Source organism: Lissotriton vulgaris, chromosome 1_1 (genome assembly GCF_964263255.1).
Source record: "Lissotriton vulgaris chromosome 1_1, aLisVul1.2, whole genome shotgun sequence".
NCBI classification, from domain to species: Eukaryota; Metazoa; Chordata; class Amphibia; order Caudata; family Salamandridae; genus Lissotriton; species Lissotriton vulgaris.
In genome coordinates, this window is record NC_141685.1 from 553,825,674 (window position 1) to 553,849,297 (window position 23,624).

General features: G+C 40.7%; 1 protein-coding gene across 1 annotated transcript in view; it reads left to right on the top strand.

Moving 5' to 3' along the window:
• Positions 1 to 23,624, top strand: part of HFM1 (helicase for meiosis 1) — a 2,890,879-nt gene that overhangs the window by 1,816,744 nt on the left and 1,050,511 nt on the right. Inside the window, exon 26 of the mRNA XM_086925623.1 lies at positions 18,995 to 19,078. Coding sequence (XP_086781749.1) covers positions 18,995 to 19,078 — 84 coding nt within the window. The remainder of the gene's footprint in view (positions 1 to 18,994; positions 19,079 to 23,624) is intronic.

Genomic DNA, 23,624 nt, shown 5'->3' on the forward strand with positions numbered 1-23,624 from the left:
TGCAGTTCCGTTCTCCAGGACTTTCTGGTGTGATCTTGGTCCGCAGACCCACCACCGGGGTTGGTCTTGCTGGGGTATCTATTCTAAGGTAAGGAATCTAACACTAACCTTTTTCTTTCTGATGCACAAGGTACTTACCTTCGGTACCAATATATCTGTAAGAAACAGTAGTTAGTGTTAGATTCCTTACCGCCCCACCCATCCTCCCCGTTCTGCGGACCGATATCTAGGGTTATGGTATTTCCCTTTGAGGACCCTAGTTTTATGGCACCAGTGCCGGTCTCTGGCATGGCTCTGCGTTCCTGGTGCGGAAAACTATGTACAAGAACTGACGTCAGAGAGCGAGGGCGGCGTCTAAGTACTCCGATGACGTCATCCCAGCGACCACGCCTACGACGACGGACGCGGAGCCGCAGACGACGCCTACCGACGCGCAGGGGTACTGCTACGCAAAACTTTCCAGATCCAGTCTGACGCCTGGGGATATTCTAAGGTAAGGAATCTAACACTAACTACAGTTTCTTACAGATATATCGTTACTGAAGGTAAGTAACTTGTACGTTAAAACACTAGTCCTATTCATTAAAGTGATTAGCTCCTTATTTTTGCACTTGTCATAGTTTGGGAGGGCAGTCATTATGTGTAGTGGAGTTTTCTTTTGGCAGTGTTGTAATTCAGAAAACATGATTTGGAAAAGATAGTACATTTGCAGAACATAAGCCTGTTGGTTCACAGAATTGTCTTCCACTTTGCTCAGTGTTGTTGCCTTCTTTTCTGAGCTCAAGAACTTTAGTTTGTAACTTTTTTTGCTTTGCTGATATTAAACAATGATGTAAAAAAATGTTAAGACAACATCCGGCATTCTTATTTACTTTCATGATTTGCAGAGCTCTAGGGCATCCCTATTGTGCCATTAAGTCCAAAATCTAAATCTTTCAGGAGGTTTCTAAAAATGGTACATGACGATTTTACTGCATCCTGTGATCCTATTCTGGCAGCAAGAGATTCAGGAGTCAAATCAGCTGAGAACACCATAAGTAGCTCATATTCTTTAGTTAGAATGACAAAAATGAAATCTATCATTGTACATTCTCACCCAAAAAATCTTAATTTCATTATTATGGATCAATACAATTTCATCAACGTTGACCATTACTTCTCTGACCTCACTGAATGTAAACATGTAGCCAGCATTCAAGAGTGGCTTTCAGACTAAATTTGCTTTTTCAAAGAGTGTAAAATTAACTGAAGGCTGCTGGTTACATTGCTGCTGGGAGCTCATTATACATTCATATTTTTTAATGTATGCACGCATGCAGTTCGAATGGGCGTACAAATCCATTGCAAATACATTTATCTCGCAGTTACTCAGCTGAAAACTTCATTTTGCAACAAACTAGCTGCAGATAAAAACATGTGTGCATTTTGATACTCACATACTCTGTACATTGTTCTTTTGTTGGTCCCTTTGACCTCTGTTCTTGTTAAACCACAGATAACACATTGAAGATGCTCTGCTTTCTGATTAGTTATTGGAGGTGGACGAGGGGTAGCCGTGTATCTTCTACGTGGATAGGCATTAGGTTTTGTTGTCAACGCCTTCTCTGAAGACTCAGATTCTTGTTGTGATTCACTGGTTTCTGCATTACTTTGACATTTTTTCCAGGCTTTTTCCCCTTGTGTGCGACTTGAAGCACTTGTTGTTTTAATGAAAAAAGATTTGATCCTCTTCACCCAGCAGTTTCAATCTTTTGTAAACGTAGTCTTTCCGTTTTTCAGTAGCATCTCAAACTCTCTCCTGTTCAAGCGCAGTTGATTTCAGCTTTTCATTCGGATTTGTTTTGGCAAATGACTGTTGGGAAATAGGTTATTTAGGTTACCGTATTATTTCTCTTTTCTTTCTGCCTGCAGTCCTGACATACGTTCTTGCGTGGCTGTTAAATAGTGCAGCTCCTATTGAGTCGACGTTTTGTTTCTTACCCGGTCCTTTGACCTGGATGGTCTTTTCCCAGTACTTCCGGATTCCTGTTGGTATTCGACTTGCCTGACTTCTATATGGATTCCCTCGGGAGGAGCTCTGCTATTTTCAGCTGATGCGGGACTGGCAAATTGATTTCGCTGGCATTTCTTGAGGATTCAAGAAGACAGAAGTATTTCTTTCCTAAATATTCATAGTTTGCATGGTTCCGTTTTGAAAGATCAGTATCTTGCATATACCGCTTAATGTGGGGATCCTATTAGCGGCAAATTCTTCCATCAGGGCTAAGCGGCTATGTTCCCTGAGGAAGTTTTTTGTTATTCAAGTTTATTTGTTTTTCTTGTCTGTTTCGGACAAACACTGGGGACTATGTTATCTCCCACAATTCTTGTGTGTAGAGAGTAGGTGCACCCAATACTTCTTTAAATTTTGGCAACTGCAGATAGAGGTTTTTTTCGCCATCTTTGAGTTGGCATTTTTTCCCCCTTGTTTCCCCTTTGGCTTATTCGGAGCAATAGGACCAGAGAAAGTGTTCTGTTTATCATTTTTGAGTCTCTGTAATGGAACAACTGGACATTTGATATATATATATATATATAGAAAAATAAAAATTCTGAACCATCAAAGTATTGTTTGAATACAGAGAAATGGTTGGACCTTTTGTAGCAAGGGTAAGATTTATATTTTGGTTACCCACGCATGGAGCCTTAGCAAGCACGTATGTAATTGGATGTATGGTGTAATTTGTTTTTGTCTCTTTTCTTTCTCACCTTCTGCAGGTGCTCTGGGGTCCATTGGTTTACTATTGCTGATCCAGGGATACCTGAAAAGGTGTGTTTTGCTCCCCACCTTCTTCCATGGTACTTACCTGCCATCACTGTAATTATAATTGGTGTTGGCGGTGGATGCCAGGAAAGAGGAGTGGGATTCCTCTTTGCTCCTGCAGTATTTGGCTGGCTGTGAACCATCAAAGGACAATGACATATAATTCTTTTTTAAAGGAGTCCTCAGATTTTGTAGTTAGCAACACTCTACTACCACCTACTTCACTCATGTTTATGAATTTGAATCAACGGAAAACCTGAAACAAAAACAATTTCAAAATAAAATACCAATATGAAGGCTCAAACACATCATTAGAGAGCCACCATTTTGGAAAATGGCAGAAGGGTTGCTCTGAGGAGTTATTTTCTTTCTCTATAAGGCTGTTTGACCCCCCAAAACCTAACGTTCTGTAGTACTTAGGAGTCCCCCAGTACCTGCGCTTTTTGGATGACCTAAACTGAGGGCTTGGTGTCCCAACCGCTTCCGGGGACCCCCGTAGGATATGTCAGCCATTAGAGCAGCTAGCTGTACAGTGCCACTACCACCCCCCTGTATTCTACAGTGGTGTAGATAGTCTCTGGCAACCACTGAACATGACAATCCTGATTCCGCGGGGATCGTGGAAAACATTAAAGTAGGTTTTGCTCAAATACTCGTGCTTGCTTACTCTAAGAAAAAACACAGGATGGCAATTAGGACGTTTCAATAACTATTTATTGGTCCAGCGACAGCCTCGTGTAAAACATATGTGCTGCGACAATTAGGAGACAGAAGCAAACAAAAGAGTTTGCTAGTACCAACATAGTAAATAGTAGATACAGTTCTCCCATAGTGCTAATAAGATGAACAGAAACAGTTCAGATAAAAACAGTAGCACTTGCATTTTCCTAAAATGCGCGCCCTAAGTAACTTTGCTAAAATATACCTAGCCTAACCTGGATATGTAGGTGTATGCATATATAGCTATGTGTACCAGTAGACAAGAAACCCCAGGGAAGAACCAGCCCCCTCACCCGATGTTTGGGAACAAAGGACCCCGTCTCTGCGTTGAAGATGACAACCCGAAAGGGATGTCAGACCGCTGCTTGTCGGAGATTTGGCATGCAGGACCCCCGTCTCAGCTTGGAAGAAAAATTATCCTCTAATTTGTAGGGTGAAGTGAGGGTCTTTTATACTAAAGTGGTTACTCCAGGGTTTTATCTAGAATCAATATGTTTTAAAAACAATCATGGGTGTTTTGAAAACAATCATAAATGTTTTGAAAACAATCACCACTGCTTTTCGAAAGAAGTGTGATCCTGCACAGCTGTCTGTTAGCCAAGGATGAAAAAAAGTGGTGACCCTTATACAGAATAATTCTGCTGTGCCTGGGGACATGTTTATGTAGATCAGGTGCTGCAGGGATTGTGATGGAGTACCGAGAACCTGGTGTCAAAGAGACAGAAGCAAGCTACTAGGTAAAAGGTCACTGTTTACTAAAGTTATTGTCATGTGGATGGAACAATGTATGTAAAAATGGGGTATACTTGATGAGAATATCCTAAAAGACATGACACTTTGTTTTGAAACCAAAATGAAGTATATAGGTCTCATGGTTCCTGAAATATTACATCATCCCTGCAACACATCCGCAGGTTTTAAAAATATCATCCAGATAAATTCGGCCCGGATTAGCAATATCTACCCAGGCTAAATTACTTCTCTGATCATACAAAAACGCAAATCAAGAATGAAAATCTCAGGACAACAATTTTGTTTATGGAGGCATAACAAGTAGCCAGGACTATTAAACTTGATATTCTTCTTCATGGATCATAGATGCCATGAGTTCAGCTGGAGGGTGGAATTTGACTATATTAAGTGCCCAAACCAAGATGTGGGTCTCTCCGTTGGGATATTCACAAATAGAGGGACAAAGGGTTTTTATACATAAGGTCCAGCACAGTTGCCAAAATGCAATATCAAAATTAAAGTTTGTGCTGTTCCTGAATGATCTAGAAATTAGCAATATACAAGAGTTAGTAGGCTACAAAGTCAAAGAGGTGGGAATCCATTTCTTTGGAATGTAATGCCCTCACACAACCAGTTGGGTGTCATGCTTCGTCATCTGGGCTGCTCCTCATCTAGCCGGTGCTGCAATGCCTGATGGGCTCCCGATGAGGGGCACTTTGGCGGAGATATTTTTAGTTGGGAATCACATGTACCCCACAATTAAGGGTGAGTGTAACTGGCGTAAATTCTCTCTAGTGTAAATACTCATAAATGCTGCAAAATTACTCATAGTAAAAATGTGTAAATGTGTGAGATGCGTAATACAGCATTTATCTCTATTTTGTTGTGCAAGATGTGCCCTTGCGTTCATAATGGGCCTGAGGATGCATTTTTCATTTTTGTAGCACTAAATGCTTCAGGACACGAGTAGCAGTAGCCAGCAGCCACTCACTCTCTCTTAGGCCCAGATTTACAAAAAAGTAATGCAATGCAGTAAGACAACTTGCTGCACTGTTTGACAGGGAGAGAGCAGGAATGCACCATATCTACTAAGATACGAGTCATTCTTGCTCTGTTCCTGCGTTAGCGCACTTAGTGCTGCCTAGCCCCACCGCAGGCATCCTTGCACCACAGTGCAAGAGTGTCTGTGTTACAAGTAGGATTTCTTTTGTCAGTGGTGATCGGTGAACTTTGAAAGTGGTGGGGCTTAAGAACAAGCCCAAAATTAGACTGTGTCAGCGTATGTAGGATGCAGGTGCAATGCTCACCATAGGACTTTTTTGTGTGGGTGTCTCAACGTATGTAGATTTAGAATTAAGGATTGTAAAATTATACTTACCTAATACTTACCTGAAGTATATTTTGGCACATATTATCCTGGCTATGATATTTCTGTAAAACAATAATTTTGTGAATGGTGTTTGGAAATAGAATGCCTTCTTTGGTGCCCTCTATGCCCTGTTATTTCCTTCCTCCCCTTCATGACTCTCTTTTCTATACCCTCGACACATTGTTAGCAAAGTCCATCACCTTATCCTCCATATCTTTACCCTCTCTTTAGACTTCACTTCCCTTCCTTTATTTTACTGAGAGTTTCATAATACAGACCCATAGGTATCAGAGAACACTGTTTGAATAAATTGCTTACCTTTGTTTGCCAAATCTGTATAATTTTCCATCCAGTACTCATGTTTGCCATTTACATATCCTCATTGTCCCTCCCTTCATCTTTCCTAAAAGAGTAAATTTTATACCGTGTCAGCTATAACTCTTGTATTCTTCTGTATATTTTCTCTATCAGTCTGTTTTGTTTTTCTGTCTCCCTTCCCTCAATGTATTAATTTCTCCTTCTTTTTCTACATTTCACTTTATTCCTCATCTACTCTCCTTGCCTTGCTTCATCTCCATCACTCTCCCTCTTTTCTTCTTGCTGCCCGTTCCTTCAAAGTCCTTACCTTTCTCTCTAAGCTTTTCACTCTCCTTCCTACTGTCTCTCGCTGAAGATTTAAAAATTGCTCTATGTGAGGAGTAAGCAGCTCATCCAGTCCTGTTTCCTTTGCAAGATTTGAAATCTAAATGCAAACCATAAGTACCAAAATTCAAAGGAAAACCACAACATTTCTTGAACCAGTGTCTAAATATAAAATGTCTATGGTTCCTCATATGTCCTTACAGTTATTTTCTAACTCCATTCTCAACCTGATTTCCACTTCTTTTCTCCATTTCCATATTTTGCAGTCCACTTGTTTCTATGCCAAAGCATCTGCCTTATGCCTCCATCAGTTTGTCTTTCCACTTCTCCCACTCTTTACCTTTATCCTCCCCATGACATCAAAACTTGCTCTACCTGCCTCAGAATGAACCCCAAGGCCATCAAGGTGCAGGAGGCCAAGCTCTTTTTCAGATCTGGCCCGGGATGCCCAATGCTGCTAGAAAAGTTCTCAATGCCCTTCCCATACTCCATCTTCCTCATCCGCCAAGTGGAGGAGACACCACCAGAAATCTAAATACTGACCCCTGTCCTGGCGGCTTGGGAGTAGCCGTCATCTATACCGGCAGTGAACAGGCTTTGTGCTTCATGCTACCGCTCAGCAGCAGGTGACCAGCAATTCCTTTCAACACATCCTTCACTAGAGAGCCTGGTGATACAGGTGTCCTGCTTCAGTAGGCAGTTGGGGGGAGCTTTTTCAACAATACCATTGGACAGTGAGTCCAAAAGACTAGATGCTTGGGACAAGAAAGCTTTTTTGGCCTGAAGTATGGCCTTCAAGCCATTAAATGCCAATTGTTTTCTAGACAGATATAATCATGTTTTGTGGGACATGGCCCTAATGATGCTGACATAAAAGACCATTCCCTGCAGGTCATTGCTGATGGACAGAATGCTTCCTCAACAAGATTAAGTTGGCACTTGACAAACCTGATTCCAACGATTGGGCCATGGGCACCTCTGTCTCCATTCGTCACAATGCTTTGCTCCGAACATCGAATTTCTCTTCTGACATTCAGCCCAATTTAATAGATTTTCCTTTAGACGGAGTGTGCCTCTTCGGTGATAAGGCAGATTTGGTACTGGAAAAGTTAAAAGCATCAAGGTCCATGGCATGTTCACTGGGTCCTCAGCTGACACCAACAACCAAGGACATTCAGTCCTTTTGCTGCTTTTGTGACTTTGGGAGAGAATCCTTCCATTCCAGGCAATATAAGCTGCCCCAGCAAAAATCTAACCCCCTTATTTGCCAATTGAGGGGTTGTTCTAGAGGACAAGGCCATAGATCTATCTTGCAAACCTCCTCCTCTTCCTCCTCTTCCTCCCCCACGCATCAAGGTAAGTAAGCCTAGTTTGTCACTACAGCCCCACACAGAGCCTTTTATAGAGGGAGGGTGTCACATTTTCTTGTGGCTTGGAAGGCCATTTATTTGGAACAGTGGGTTTGTCAGATTATGGAAAGGAGCTACACCCTTTCCTTCCTTCAAGTTAAGCCTTCCATCCCACTTCTTCCTCCTTCCCCACCTCCCAATCATTTTTCCATTTTACAGCAAGAAGTGAAAGCTTTCCTTCTGAAAGGGGCAGTGGATTTAGTGTCAGACAAGGACATAGGCCAAAGTTGCTATACACAGTACTTCCTGGCTCCCAAGAAGGATGGCGTTTTAAGTCCCAATCTCGAACTCAGGAGCTTGAATTTCTTCCTCAAAATTGAGAAGTTCAGAATGCTGACCCTAGCTCAAGTTCTACTGGCATTGGAGGTTGAAGACTAGATAGTGTTTCTGGACCTGCAGAATGTGTACTTCCCCATGGTGGGTTCTACGCAGTACCAGTATGAGGTACACCCCGTTGGATTGACATCGGCACCTTGAGTCTTCACCAAGGTGATGGCAGTGGTTGCACCCTATCTCAGATGGTCAAATGTGCTGATCGTCCTGTACCTGGATGGCTGGCTCCTCAAAGCCAGGAGCCAAGAGATAGTGTTGCACCACCTGGGGTTGACAACGTCTCTGTTCTTCAACTTGGCATTTTTGATCAACGAGCCCTGATCTCACCTGTGGCCCTCCCAATGAGTCCAGTTCATAGATTTCGTACTGGACACCACTCTTCTCCACACCTGCCTCCTCTACAGAGGATAACAGACATTCGTGAAATGATTCCACTTTTCCAGTCAGACGCAAGAGTTCCTGTCCTGAGGGCCCTTCTGTGGTGCCTCCGCAGGCAGTGACTCTAGTACAGGGTTGTCCTGTTAGATTTCTTTGTGATCTCCCCCAGCGCTGCAGCAGATGTGGCTTAGTGGGGCAACAAGGCGAACAACGTGACATATGGAATTGCCTTTACTCCTTCTCCGGCCGTGACTGCAGTTGTTACGGATGCTTGCTCCCTGGGTGGGGGAGCTCACTTGGAGGTTTGAAAGTTCAGGTTACTCTGGTCTCCAGAAGAGCAGGTTCTTAATACCAACCTATTAGAATTGCAAGCAATAAGGCTGGCATTCAAGGCCTTCCTCCCCTCCATTGTAGGCTGGTCCATCCAGATCTTTTGGGACAACATGACTGCAATGTGGTATATCAACAAGCAAGGGGGAGTAGGGTCTCACCTCCTTTGTCTGGAGGCTTTGAGACTGTGGTCTTTGGCATGCCTCCAAGGGATCTGGCTCACCATCAATCACCTAGCGGGTTCTCTGGACATCAGAGCTGACAGTCTGAGACGGCGTTAACTTGTGGATCAAGAGTGGTGTCTCCTACCTGAGGTAATTCAGGACATCTACGACCAGCGAGGCAATCCTCAGGTTGATGTATTTGCATCTTCAGAAAAATCTCAGTACCAGCAATTCTGTGCCCTCCAGTATCCATTGAAGGGAGCCTTTGGGGACCTCTTTCAGCTGAGGTTGATGTTTCAGCTCCATTACGCATTTCCTCCATACCCTTGATTCCGTGGGTTCTCCGGAAGATTTGCCAAGATCGGGCCCAATTCACTCTTATAGCTGCGACTTGGCTGAGACAGGTGTGCTATGTGGGCCTCCTGCACTTCTCCACATTTTCTCTGTTCTGCCTGCCAATCAGGCTGAACCTCCTCTCCTAGTTGGGGGGACTGGTTATGCACCCCAGTCTCAAAGGTCTCCACCTTCAATCTTGGAGATTGAGCGGGTACAATTGAGCTCTATTTCAACTGCCAATAGAGGTGGTAGACATAATATTGTATGCCGGTGCCCCTCTATTATGTCAGCTTACTCTGGAAGATGGGGAAACTTTGTTGCTTGGTGTCCAGACAATGGTGTGGATCCTTAGTAGGCCAATAACCCAAGTGCTGCAGTACACACTTTACCTCGCTTAAAGAGGGTGTGTCGTAGGCACTGTGAATGATTATTTAGCGTCCTTGTCTGCTTTCCTCTGACTGCTGGATAAGCCATCTCTGTTTAAGTCTCCTATTGTCTAATGTTTTCTTAAAGGCCTGACTAGCCTTTTTCCTCTCATTCAAACGATTGTAACTTAGGGGTGCTTGAATATGTTCTTGATGGAGACTTCGTTTGAGCTTCTCCACAGTTGAGCACTTCACATGTTGACTCTCAGACTTTTTAGTTGCCATCATGTCTGGTAGACAGGTCAGTGAGCTACAGGTCCTGAGCTATGAAACAGACTGTTTTCCTTCCCAAGATGATCATTCCTTTTCCACTCACCCAATTCATTACCGTCTAAACATTCTACCCGGCACCTCATCCTTTCAAGGAGGAGAAACAGTTGCATCAGTTGGACTGGTGGCAGGCTATTAATTACCACCTGGTAAATATACAATGTGCAGAATTTACATTTAAAAATGAAGAGTGTCAAATTCAAAAAGTGTAGTAGACAGCATTACCTAGAAATATTGCACGGATTCTAAAATTGACATGATTGAGGATGCCATGTTTTAAAGTGAAGGACCAATAATGCTAAAATACTTGTTGTTCACTTTAAATGACAGTTGTGCAAGTTGTTTTACTTCTTTTTGCTGCAGACGTTGCAATTTTGAAAGCTACTGTTTTATAATTAATGACAGATATTTGTTGTATTAGACGACTGATAGTGAGATTCAGACCACAAAAGATTTAGATGACAGGTATTCATGGGAAGACTTTTTAAAAACAAGAAAGGATGTGCCGCAGCATTTAAGGACACATGGTTAAAAGACAATTGTATTCTAGTGAGAAGATGGGTAGTAGACCTGTTCCCAGGAGCAGGCTTACATTTTATTGGTCAACATGAAGAAGAAAGAATACTAAAGTTGCAACATAGAAAACGTGTTTATATTAGTATGTTTTTCTAGACAAGTTAGAAGATTCTTCCACCCTTTTAATGCAGAGCAGACTGATTGAGTTTTCAATCATCCTTTTCCTTAGACTGAGATCAGCCTCTCATTCTGTTCCCTTCTCCTAACTCACTGAGAGGAGACTCTTTACTGAGGTCCTTGACAATTCTTTATGAGAAGTCTTGGTTTATTTCTTGATCTGCTATTACTTCAATTGAGAATGTTTTCCAGCTTATCCTGCTAAAGCTGTATTCTTAGGTTCACTTCTCTTATTAGAACTCTTCATGGGTATCTGAACTGCCACCTTAAATCCTCCTTGCATTTATCTTGACATAGCTTAGAATAGGGAATTTATTTTATGGAACACACTTGTTGCATTTTTTGTATTAATGCTTTATTTTGATTTACTGAATTGACCTACCTTCTTACTAAAATATTTGTAAATAAAACCCTTTAACTCAGCTTAAGTCTCTTCATTGACTGAACTAAGGTAATGATAATTAATAAAGATTTATATTGAGACTTAACTCTTTACGCCCCAGCTGAGAATAAAGATCCATCAAGCTGTATGCGGGGTTCTTGGTGATGTGTAAGTGATGAGCCGAACCCTGTGCCCTAGCAGTACTGATAACCATCTCTTTGTGTGCTATTGTGGAGCCAAGAAAATGAAGGCAGTTTAGAAGCGAACTCTGTACCAATGGATCATCCTCTACATTAAAATCTGCTATGCCCTTACCAAGAAGTAACCACCTGAAGGAATAAGAGCCCATTTCAACAGACCTAAATCCATCACTATGGCATTGGTTCAGGGTGTCTTGATTACATAAATATGTAAAATGTCGATGTGGGCTCCCTTACACACCTTTGTGAAGCATTACTGCCTTGATGCAGAGTTTTGCAGGGATGGGCACTTCGCTAGATTTGTCTTGTTGGATTTCCCTGATCTGAATCATCCAACCCTCCTTCTGGGAAGGTTTTGCTTATGAAGTCAGTTCTACAGGTGAGGAACATGCAGGTAGAAGTATCCATCAGAAGGAAAAGGTATTTACCTGCAGTAACAATGTATCTGGTGGATCCTTTCTCTACCTGAAGATTCCTCACCGACCTGCCTGCTTCCCCATTTTGATGGATGACTCCTAGGGACAGTTACCAAGAGTCCATACTATTTATCGATATTGGTACTACAAACTTGCGCAATTTTCCAGACCTTCTCACCTCAAAGACTTGGAAAAAATGCGGGGAAACTGAAACTGACATGCTAAGCTGGTGCTTTATGGACTTGGGCATTGCCTGACATCCGAACAAGTCCAGCGCCCTCTACAGGCAGCATCAAGGGTTTAAGGTTTTCCTGATCCAGTCTGACGTCTGGGGATTGTGCTATAGGTGAGGAATCTACAGGTAGATAGAGTATTCACCAGACACATTGTTAGGGCAGTTAAATAACTTTTCCATCTGGCATTAAAAACAGGCTTTCACAGGTTCCCCTCTCAGATGCGGACCAAATTATAAGCTCCTGGAAGATCTTTGCTGTCTTTATTTGATCCAATAGGGCTGGAATTTGGGGTAAAAGGTAACAGTTTCTGATGGTAAAATTATTTAACTTTCTATAGTCAATGCGTGTACAATATTCTCCACAAGACTTTGGTGGAAAATAGATTGGAGCTCCTGCAGGCAAAGCAAGTGTTGTGTGGATCCCGTCTCAAAATCTTTCTTTCAAATACTGTTGGTGTACTTCGACTTTCTAAACTATTAACGGATAAATTTGTAGAAGTGAAATTCATGAGACGATCATACTGCAAATGTGGAGGTAATATGCCTGCTTCTTTTTTTACTACTATATCATAGAAGTCTAGCTAGGTAACAGGGGACACTTCCCTATTGTTCTCCACATTCAGAAATGCCTCTCTATCTCTGAATTAGCAAATACATAAGCTCTTTACTTCCCTCTATTGTTTTCATCAAATAGCATTCCTTAAAGCAGTGAGTAGAAAAGAAGGTATGGGATGGAGAATTCCACTCAATCATGGCACCATCTCAACCTCTGGAATTTCAAAACAATAGAAAAATCAGATGCTTCTTTGATGTCAAATTGGATCTTCTACCAACCTAGATATTAGCTTGATTCTATCAATTCTTTTGATATATTTGAGTCTTATCTTCTTTTGATTTAAAACCTGTAATTTCTCTTCAACATTGCAGGCCCATAACACACTTTGATGCTCCAGAATCTACAAAGGCAATTCGTTTTTGTGGACACTAAGGCATCAATATCGTACCTTGTAAATAGATATGAGCCTTATACCAAACAAAACTGAATTTCCTGGCCTAGCTCGCTCGTGGTTTGTCATTCATGAGCGAGCAACCCCATTTCCCAACTTCATCAGAATTGTTTGCCAAATAACCTTTTTGGCCATAATAGAGACAGAGTCCTTCCTTCTTCCTTCATTCTCTTTCTTCTGCTGATGAAGAAATTCTTTCTTGATCCTCCCACCTACATAGGCTTATTGAAGAGGACATCTTCCTTCTTTACTGGTGGTAAACAATTAAATGGACAGCAAATCAACCCTCATCTTTGAGCCTTCAGCGCCTTCCATGGATCATCTATTTGCAGAGTGGCACCTGTGACCATGGTGGGTCTGTTAACCACTAAAGATATTTTAATTCTTCCCTTGACTCTTGTTAAAAGGCCCATGTGGCTTATAGTATTTTGCAGAAGAAGTTGTGTCTGATATTTAGGAATGAACAAAGGATGTTTAACTTATAGGACTTGTTTTTGCCATTTGGCTTTTGAAACTACCTTTCTTTGAGAGAACTCAGATAACTGTCTTCATTGAGAAGAGATAAAGGGCAAGCTAATTAAGTCTCAGTGTCCTTTTATGAGAACTTTATTCCTTTAACAATTTGGATTGTACATTAACTGCAAGAAAGCAAAGAGAAAGAAGGAATTTTTAAGTGGTTAAAACTCTCACTTCAAAGGAAGACCGGCGTGCATTGGTTCCCTCATATTGGGTCATCTATGAATGACATGAATGATATTGATAATCATCTGTTCATTTTAGCAATTGCAATATGGACATAAGAAAAGAGAGATGTTAATACATCTGCTTTGCTAGATAATGGAGTTGTGGAGTATTTGTTTTCCATGTTTGAGCCCAAACAAATGGTATTTCAAGGAGGTTAAGACTCCAGAGGTGATTGATTATTGCTGTCTATGGATCACTCCTGATTTCTGCTCTGATTCAATAAATGTCTTCTTCAATGTATGTGCTTTTTGGTGATAATATAGGAGTGTTATCTTTTGATATGATCACCACTCTCAATTATGCCGTCATTTTTGTAATTTCTAGGCTGAAGAGGTATAATCCTTATGTGAATTGGTCATCTTGTACTATATTTTTGTCATCACAGGTCTGTTATGACCATTGTTAACAGGAGATATTACTTCTTAGATTATAGTGGCCAGCTTGACTTCTTTCCACAAAACAGGGAGGGCCACCCTTAACCACCAAAATGGATATACAAATCTGAAAAGAAGATTCCCTTTTGTGCCACTAACTGCGGTGCAGTATAATTTTGCTCATCTAGAGGCTATGAAGATTCACTTGTTACTGGTGTATACATTCAAAGAGCCCTGTTGCAGCCTGTTGCACTAGAGTTAGTTGCACACAAGGGAACCTTCTTCTCGGTTTTTCTTCTGTGCCATTACGTGACATTGCTTTTTCTCCAATCTTCTTATAAGCATGACACCTGTTTACTTCACCCCAGAGGGCGCATAATTGCACGTTTCCATTTGAACTTGGAGCCATTGTCCCTTTTGGGCTTATTTACTCTCTGAGAAGGAGAAGGACGTCCTTAAGGGTTATTTACAGTAGAAGCTGCACAATGGTTTGTTTGATTGTTCCTTTTTAATCAACTGCTGGGGCATGTTTGGATTTTGTACCACGGAAAGATCAAATGAAAGAAGTTGCATTGACATGAGAGGACTAAATGTGATCACATTCAAGTATAGATATCCTTTGCTGCTTATTAAAGACGTTTTGAGGTCATGAAGCTCGAGTTTTTATTCTATGCAATTTATTGAGCGCACGTTTACCCAAGGGTGTCTTGGCGCTTTGACAGAAAAACTGAAGGTTAGACCCAAGAGATGGTGGGATCTAGTGATTAAATAACCAGGTCTTCAGCTGCTTCCTAAATGATAGTAATGTAGGGATGTTCTTGAGATCTCCTGGCAAGGTGTTCCATAGTTTAGCTGTGGCTACTGCGAAAGATCTGTCTCCCCAAGTAGCCTTATTAGTTTTGATTACTTTCAGAAGGTTAGCATCAGCAGATCTGAGAGTGCGTGATGGTCGATAGGGACAAAGGACATCTTTAAGAAAAGAAGGCGCTTTTTCATGAATGCTTTTGAAAGCAATACAGAGGGCTTTGAATTTAATTCGCTGTCTGATCGGTAGCCAATGAAGTTTGCGAATGATATTTGAAATAGGTTTAAATTTTGGTGTACCTGTAACGAGTCTTGCAGCCGCGTTTTGGACCAGCTGAAGTTTATTGACTACTTGTTCTTGAGCATTAAGCATAAGGGCATTACAGTAGTCGACTCGGGACATTAGTAAAGTTGAAATCAAAGTATTTATGGTGTTTGAGGGAAGATAAGGTTGAAGTTTTTTTTATCATTTTAAGTGTAAAAAAGGAGGCAGAAACTATTGAATTGGCTTGATGAGTGTATGAGAGTCTGTTGTCAAAAATTACGCCAACATTTCTAACCTTGGTGACAGGGATAGGTGGGGGGCCGAGATCATGAGGCCACCAGATGGGAGACCATGCAGGAATGAGTTTCCCAAACACCATCACCTCGGTTTTATCCGAGTTAAGCTTCAGACAGTTTGAGTTCATCCAATTACATATGGCAAGTATTCCTTTTTGGAACTTATTAGCAACTTCCATTCCGTTGTTGTTGATGGCCAGGACAAGCTGTGTATCGTCTGCGTACAATGTAACTGCTAGACGATGAGCTTTAATGACCCTCGCTAAGTCCGCCACATAAATGTTAGACTCAGCGAGGATCCCTGAGGGACTCCACAAGGTAGTGAAAAGGAGTCAGAAGAGAATGTGCCCATGGAGACCGATTGCTCTTGGTCTGTCAAGAAGGATGCCAGGAGTGAGACGGCATTTGATGAGACTCCCGCTTTTCCGACACGGTCGATAAGAATAGAATGATCGACCGTGTCGGAAGCCACGGACAGGTCAAATAATATGAGCACCGCAGCACCTCCTTTGTCGAGGATCATTCTTATCTCATCTGAGGCTTTAATTAGTGCCGTTTCCGTCCTGTGTCCCTTCCTGAATCCAAATTGGGAAGCATCTAAGCAGTTGTTAGTATCTATATATTCAGATAATTGAATATTCATAATTTTTTCATTGATCTTAGATGGGTAGGGAATGCATGCTATGGGTCTGTATCTAGTTACTTTGGAAGGATCTGAGGTGGTTTTTTTAAGTAGTGGCTTGATTACTGTCTTTTTCCATATGGTAGGGTAAGTACAAGATGTAATCATGGCATTAAAGATGTCTGCAAGAACAATTGAGATCATCTCTGGGACCATTTTAAAAACTGAAGGTGGGCAGGGGTGGTCGGGTGAGCCAGAGTTGGTGGACATCATAAGTTTGTGAACTAGCTCAGGCGAAGTGTGATTGAAAGAAAAAATTGGGGGATTGGGGGGTGTGGATTTGGGTATGGTATGAGTATGGGTCTGATGTGTATCATTAGTGAGTTTGTTAAAGTTGGAGTAGATATCACAGACCTTTTCTTGGAAATAAGTAGAAAGTGCATTGCACATAGGTTGAGAGGCTTCTGTAGTGGAGGATTTGTCATGGCCGGAAAGATGGGAAACGACCTGAAAAGATGTTTAATTGAATCTTGGGCTGATTCGATTTGATTGTTAAAGAAAATGCTTTTCTGAGTGATAATCGATAATTTGTAGTTTTTTAGCTTCTCTTTGTAGCAACTTTTTTCATGAGGTTCATAATTATTGCGCCACTTACGTTCCTGGCGTCTGCATCTTTGTTTGTCTAACCTGAGTGCTTCAGTAAACCATGGGGCAGAGTTTGAAAGTCTGTTGGCAGAACGTTTTTTATGGGAACGGAGGTGTCAGTTGCAGTTTTAATACATGTAGTGTAATAGATGGCCGCGGCTTCTGGATCAGAAGTGTCAATTTCTTTCAAGGGACCTAATTTATTACTAAATTCGGGAACATTAATATTTTTCCAGGATTTAAAAGTGTTAGGTTTACAAGATTTCATGAGGATTGGAGCCAGAGGAAGAATATTGAAGCAAACAGCAGAGTGATCTGTCCATGTGAGTGGTATTATATGCTCCATGGTTAAGGAGTTAAGATTAGAAAAAATTCCATCTAATGTGTGTCCAGCTAGGTGCGTAGAGGAGTGGACAAGTTGGATGAGACCTGCTGCATTAATTTCAGTGAGGAGGGAGTGAGTGTCAGGATCCTTCTTCCTCTCTAGGTGAAAATTAAAATCACCCAAGATGGTAAAGTTATTTTCTCCAGGAATTGGCTCTAAGAGGTGACTCAAAGAGGAGAGAAAAGTGGAGCGGGGACCAGGGGGGGCGATAAAGCAAAATGCCTCTAAAAGAGGTGGAATAAGGAGTAACAAAAGAGAAATTTAGAGCCTTGCATGTGTTAATTCTTAAAGGTTCTGTGCGTAAGCGAAAAGTATCGCAATATATAATTGCTAACCCCCCCCCCCTCTTTTAAGCGATCTATCAAGTCTGATGTTAGAGAAACCCTCCTGAGTAGCTGAGGTAAAATCAGGATCGGACTCCTGGTCTCCCCAGGTTCGGTGAGTAACAGGATGTCGAGGTGCCAACTTTCAATAAGGTGTGCAATTTCATACCTATGTTTCGGGAGTGATCGCACGTTTCGAAGGGCTAGTTTGATGGTATTGGGAGGTTTATTATAAGATGTAACAACTGGATTTGATAAGTGGGGGTGGTCCATATGAAATGAACAATGGGGGCAGGTATATGGAGCATAGTTTAGAGCATGTAGGTTGATCGAGGTGCAATGGCCATTATTGATGTTGAGAAATTTTAAGTAGCCAGCATCATAGCAGATACCTGAGTGTGATGGATGAGGAGTCTGTGATCCAGGGGGGGTGGCCCTAGGCTCGGAACAGGCTCGGACGGGTGCAGACGGGCTTGCCTTTGGTGTGCCGCCGCCGCGCCCGCTGCACCCGTCCGCTGTGCTTCCGGGGAGGAGCTACCATTTTATAGCGATCAGGGAGGGAGGGCCGAGCAAGTAATCTGCTCGCCCTCTGACTCACCCAAGATGGTGGTGCTGGTTATCTGTTTGCAGCGTTAAATCGGCTGCTGTGGCCCCAGCTTCAGCGCGGTGAGCGCGAGCGTGCACAGAAGGTGAGAAGTGCTCAGGGAATGATTTAACAAATTATAACACACAAAGTACAAATTTAAAAAAGTTTCATTAAAAAAGGTTCACTGTTCCCGGCTCACGCCTCAGGAACCATACAATCGGTCTGTCAGTGTGGAAAGCGTCAAATGAATTGGCTTTTTTATAGCGGTCAGGGTGGGAGGGCCAAGCAAGTAATCTGCTCGTCCTTTGACTCACCCAAGATGGCGGTGTGGGTTATCTGTTTGCAGCGTTAAATCGGCTGCTGTGGCCCCAGCTTCAGCGCGGTGAGCCCGAGCGTGCACAGAAGGTGAGAAGTGCTCAGGGAATGATTTAACAAATTATAACACACAAAGTACAAATTTAAAAAAGTTTCATTAAAAAAGGTTCACTGTTCCTGGCTCACGCCTCAGGAACCATACAATCGGTCTATCAATGAGGAATGAGGATTTACTAATGTGTACGCATCAGAAGTAAGTCCGTTTTCGTGCCGAAAACGGGAAAGAAACAATTTTAAAAATGGTGTATGCTCCAGGGGAAGAGTTCATTCACAGGAAAAATATGTTCACATGGATAAAAAGAGGGTTTTATTATTTAAATGTACAATTGTGATGTATGTTTTCATTTGTAATTGTACACCATCAGCATTTACACATGCGAAAGTGCCTGTTGTAAATGAGAATTCTGACAGATTTTCTAGGAGCGCTTGTGAAAACCGGCGTGTATCTCTAGCTTTACAGACAAATTTGTGGAAACCTTTAAAATGAGAAATATACTTCAAGAAAAGAAAGCTACCAACTTTTTTGAGAATCAGGCTCATAATGTGCTATTCTATAGTTCATCCAAACATGTCCCGTTGCTAGATAGTTTTTGGTATTTTACTACTGAGAAAGTTTATACTTTGTTATCTGAAAGCACATACATGAGAATTCGTAGTGCTTGTAGTTAACATATTTTTATATTATGGCTATTTTGATGAGAATAATATTTTTATATCTATTTTTGTTATAGATATTGAATAGACATCCTCCTTTTGGGAATCAAATACGAGAAGCAGTGATGCACCTCCCAAAATATGAACTTAGTGTTGAACAGGTAAACTTTACTTGTCGTAATTGTATGGCTAGGCTTGTGTCTTCTATGTTTTCTAATAAAAAATAGAAAGTTAATTGCTATGTTTTCACGGTTATTATTTTTGGGAGAAGCTATTTAGAAGGCCACTGTGTCAACCCTGGAGTTTCTCAATTATGCCACCTGTTGCTGGCTCAATAGCAGAGATTATATAATGTTTGTGAAATGACAACTAATTTTACTGTTTGTCTGGTGGCGTTCTAAATACTGGGATGCCAGTTAAATATCAGCTTAAGTACTATGATAAAACAGAAAATATAATTTAGAAATGTTATTTTCATTGAAACAGACACATAGGGAGAGAGTGCCTTTATTAAACTTAGATATGCTTGTACATAGAATTAATGCGCAGCTTGTTTTCAAAATGGCAAGCAACCAAATGGTGCAATGTGCACTAAGCCATAATTTCTATTGTATTTACATTGCTAGGACCAGACTAGGCATTTTCGTTTTTCTATCTTCCTTTATTTTCTCTCTTTAATAAATAAAAGTTTTAGGAAATGCTAAACCAATCTAGCTGACCTGCATTTGAATTGCTTAAACTTGTCATTACTGTAGAATGCGCTGACTATATATAACTGTATAACTTCCTTCCAAGCTGCATGTTCTCATAATTGTATTTAGATCGTATCTAGCTACCACATATTCACACAATGATGAATAAAGAACAGTATATTAAAACAAATAGCGCTTACAAGAAGACGTAAACCTCATGATTTAACCAGGATGCTGAATTAAAATGTTTCTGCCTTTAGAGTAGTTCATTGTTATACAGTGGACCCTGAACAAGCTTAGCTTAGAGACTGTTGAGTTTCTCAGGAGAAACTCAAAATGAATGCAACAGTATGAATGTTTAGTAACTAACTGATACATTTAGATAGTTTATACCTTCTACTTCGTGCGTTTACCATGGGATCGATGGAGGAAGCTGCAGACGATCGGACAATTGGTCTTCATTGGCTTGAGATGACCTGATACCCAAATATATTGATACATGTTTTGTGTTTTTTTATTAGTGCGTGTTTCCGAGCTAGAGTTTGGCATATTTTTATGAACTACTCCTCATGAGGAGTTCTTTTCCTGAACTTCGCTGATGCCCTCTTTTGCAGACCTTAGCTGAGAGCTACTGCTGACCGCTTTAGTTACTTGCCACTTGGGCAGTGACACTTTCAATGTGTTCTTTTTCTTTTCCTTATGGCTATACGGGTGTAGCTACTGCAGCACCCTATGCTATAATATGGAGACTCAGCTGGGTTTCTTGAGCTGCTCTTTATTGGGAGTTCCATCTGCTTAAATTCTCGTCCGATCTCACTCTTTCCAGGAACTCTTTATGGGTTCTATTTAACTCTCTAAATTTAGCTTAAGTGGGATAGGGATTTGTACCTTTATGGAACACGCTGTTTGCTCTATTTCATGATTGTCTCTAACCATGATTGTTTTGATATTTCTGTAAATGGATTTATCCGATTTACTAATTTGAATAAAACAATTAAAGAATTTGCTTATCTCCTAGTGAGACAATAAAGGCTTTTGAACCTATCCCAAACTATCATTATTGACCAAACTAAATGACTAAAATTATGATGTTATTTGAAAGGTTTTGATTTATGGTCCATTCTAAAATGGTGGCAAAGATCCATTGACCTGGAAAAGAAAACAGCACTGAGCGGGATCTCACTTTGTAAGTTCTGGGTTGAACTGAGTACTGGATAATTTATGAACCAAACCGCTGATATCCATGCTATCAATTTTCTGGTAGCAGAGGATGATTCACACTCTGAATGAAGCTATTAAATAATTCCCTAATGAGACTAAAACTCCCGATTCCTGAGTCCATTGTACAGAACTTGAAGATCTGAGGAGGTGGCACTAGAAAGTGTTTGCGGTTTGAAAATGGTAGTATTAATAGGGTGATGCATGGCTTATGATAATTGTGTTTTTGTTGAGATAGAAATATTTTGAGGCTGAATGGATGATTGAGTGAGGGTATCGAAAACTGTTGAAGAGAAAGAGGTTGATGATTTTAAGCTTGCTATAGGCGAATTATCCTGGTATACCAAATAAATAAATAGAATCCTTGTTTGAACGATTTGAGGTGTAGAGTGTGAGGTATCATCTCCTTTACCATTGAGATAGAGATACTAAGTATTGCTGTGATTGATTAACATTGATCAATGTTAATGGAACCTAATTGCGCAAACAGGGGAAGGTGCTTTGGTTTGGGTGATTTTAGACTGGTTGAGATTTCTCTTGAGAGTGTGGGAAACACTCTTGAGTGATTGTTATACTATTATTTATTTTAGAAAAGCAAACAAGAAGAGGTTTTGTTGAGTTAAAAAAATAGTTTAGTTGAAGTTGTGTGAATGCGTGAGAAAATGTAAAGGGGGTGAGCCGTTGCAAGGAGTGTGGTTACACGCCACATTATTTTGAGCTGGGATTGGTTGGTTGGTGTGTTTTGAGCTGGGGTTTATTGGTGACGTCAAAGTGCCCTTTGAGATTGGACAGTAGAAAAGTGACAATTATAATTGGATTTGTAGACCGAATTCAAGAAATTAGAAGCTGCAATAGGATTGGATTGTGAAGAATTGGCATATATAGAACAAAATCATAATATTTAATTACATCCGGCTTGTCTCTCATTAAATTAAAATTATTATATGTTTGTAAGAATTTGGTGAAAAAGGATGTTACAATTTTGCTATGGAACGGTGAAGAAGCCCTCCTGAAGGAATGCCTGCATACGTTATGATAACAGAACATAGGTTAGGCCCTTGTAATTGTTTTTATCAATGGTCTAAGATCGCTGAGAAAGAAGGTGCCTTGACTTTCCCTGGATATGGAACATATAATACCTGGATTCTTGATAACTTGAATGGAAAATTATATGAAATTACGCCACCACTTAGATCTGTTTAACATGAACCCCTGAGTGTATGGAAAAAGGTTGTGGGGGAAAAGGAGAGGGAAAAATACCAGATGAGAACAAAAAAGCAGTGCACAACCAGGCAGATGCTCAGTCGGATGAAGGACAACATAAATGGAGAAAGGCTATAACAGAGGGAATCAGATTGTACCCACTGATTACTTTGGAAGTAACTCAGGCAGGAAATAGGAGGGATAACAAGGAGAAGGATGAGATGGATACAGATTCAGGGGATGTTAGTTTCAAGAAGTCCACCTTTTGCAACCCCCATTGAAGAAGATGAGCCAAGTATTGGTACATGTGGTGCCATAGCAACTGCTCCTGTGGATCCAGATGTGGCACAATTTAAACATCAGAACTATGCTGAGAGCAAATCAGAGGTATGCTACGAACTGCATTTGCATTAGTTCCATTGGGAACTGTAACCAGTGGTTGAACCACAACTGGTAGAATAATTTGGAGTGCTTGTAAAGTCACAAGTATTCTGAATTATTCCACCATTTTTGGTTCGACCACCGGTTACTGTTCCGCCTGGATCTAATACAAATGCCATTTGTAGCATAGCTCTGATGACTTCTGTAAACATCCAAGCAGTCCCTACGGTTGTTGCAAGTGCACGTCCAAATGTACACCTCCAACAGAATTTGCTCCAACTTCACAAAATTGTTGAGTGGAAGCCACCCCAGACAATACAAGGATATATATATATATATATATATATATATATATATATATATATATATATATATATATATATATATATATATATATATATATATATATATATATATATATATATATATATATATATATATATATTAGTTTATACAAGCCCCATGAATCCTTTTGATGTAAGCTCTTCTGAGGGAGGGAGTATGCCAGCATGGTTGGAAGAAGCAGCAGGAATTAAAAAGACGGAAGGAATAGAGACGCTTGGGAAAACAGATTCAAAGATAGAAAAGCCTTTAAACATTACTAAATTAAATGTGAAACTAGATTAAATAATAAGAAAATGTTTAGAATTGGAATGCATAGAGAAATACCAGAGAAGAGAACTGATTTATCTGAGTAAGGAAATTACAAGGAGAGCAGCTATGGTACTTGACAAATTGACTGAAAAAGCCCAGAAATACGAAATTGATCTTTCCAAAAGGTTTTATTTGCATTAAAGTTATATGGTCCAATTGGATGATCCAGCCATAGTAAACATGCAAATTGCAGGAATTTGAATATATATTATGGAACTAGTAAAGTGCATTCGCAAATGGAGTGACACTGAAAAATTTTAAATTGAATTGACAAGAAGCCTGAAAAGAAAAAGAGAGATGCGGCTAGAGCAGGGAAGAAGGGTGAGGAAAATGATGGAGTCTAGGTGGATTGGCAGCATTTACTAATCATTTTCCAAAATTAAGAGACAAGCCATTGCAGTGCTATGCACAAGTAGAACAGTTTATAAAAATGTCCAAGGTTTTCTGGACTAATTTAAATATATTTTTTGACATAGTGGTACCTGCTTATTTATGGGCTGAATGCTGGACATCGGTGCAATGGCCAAAAGAAGCACCAGTGAGGGATGTTGAAACAAAT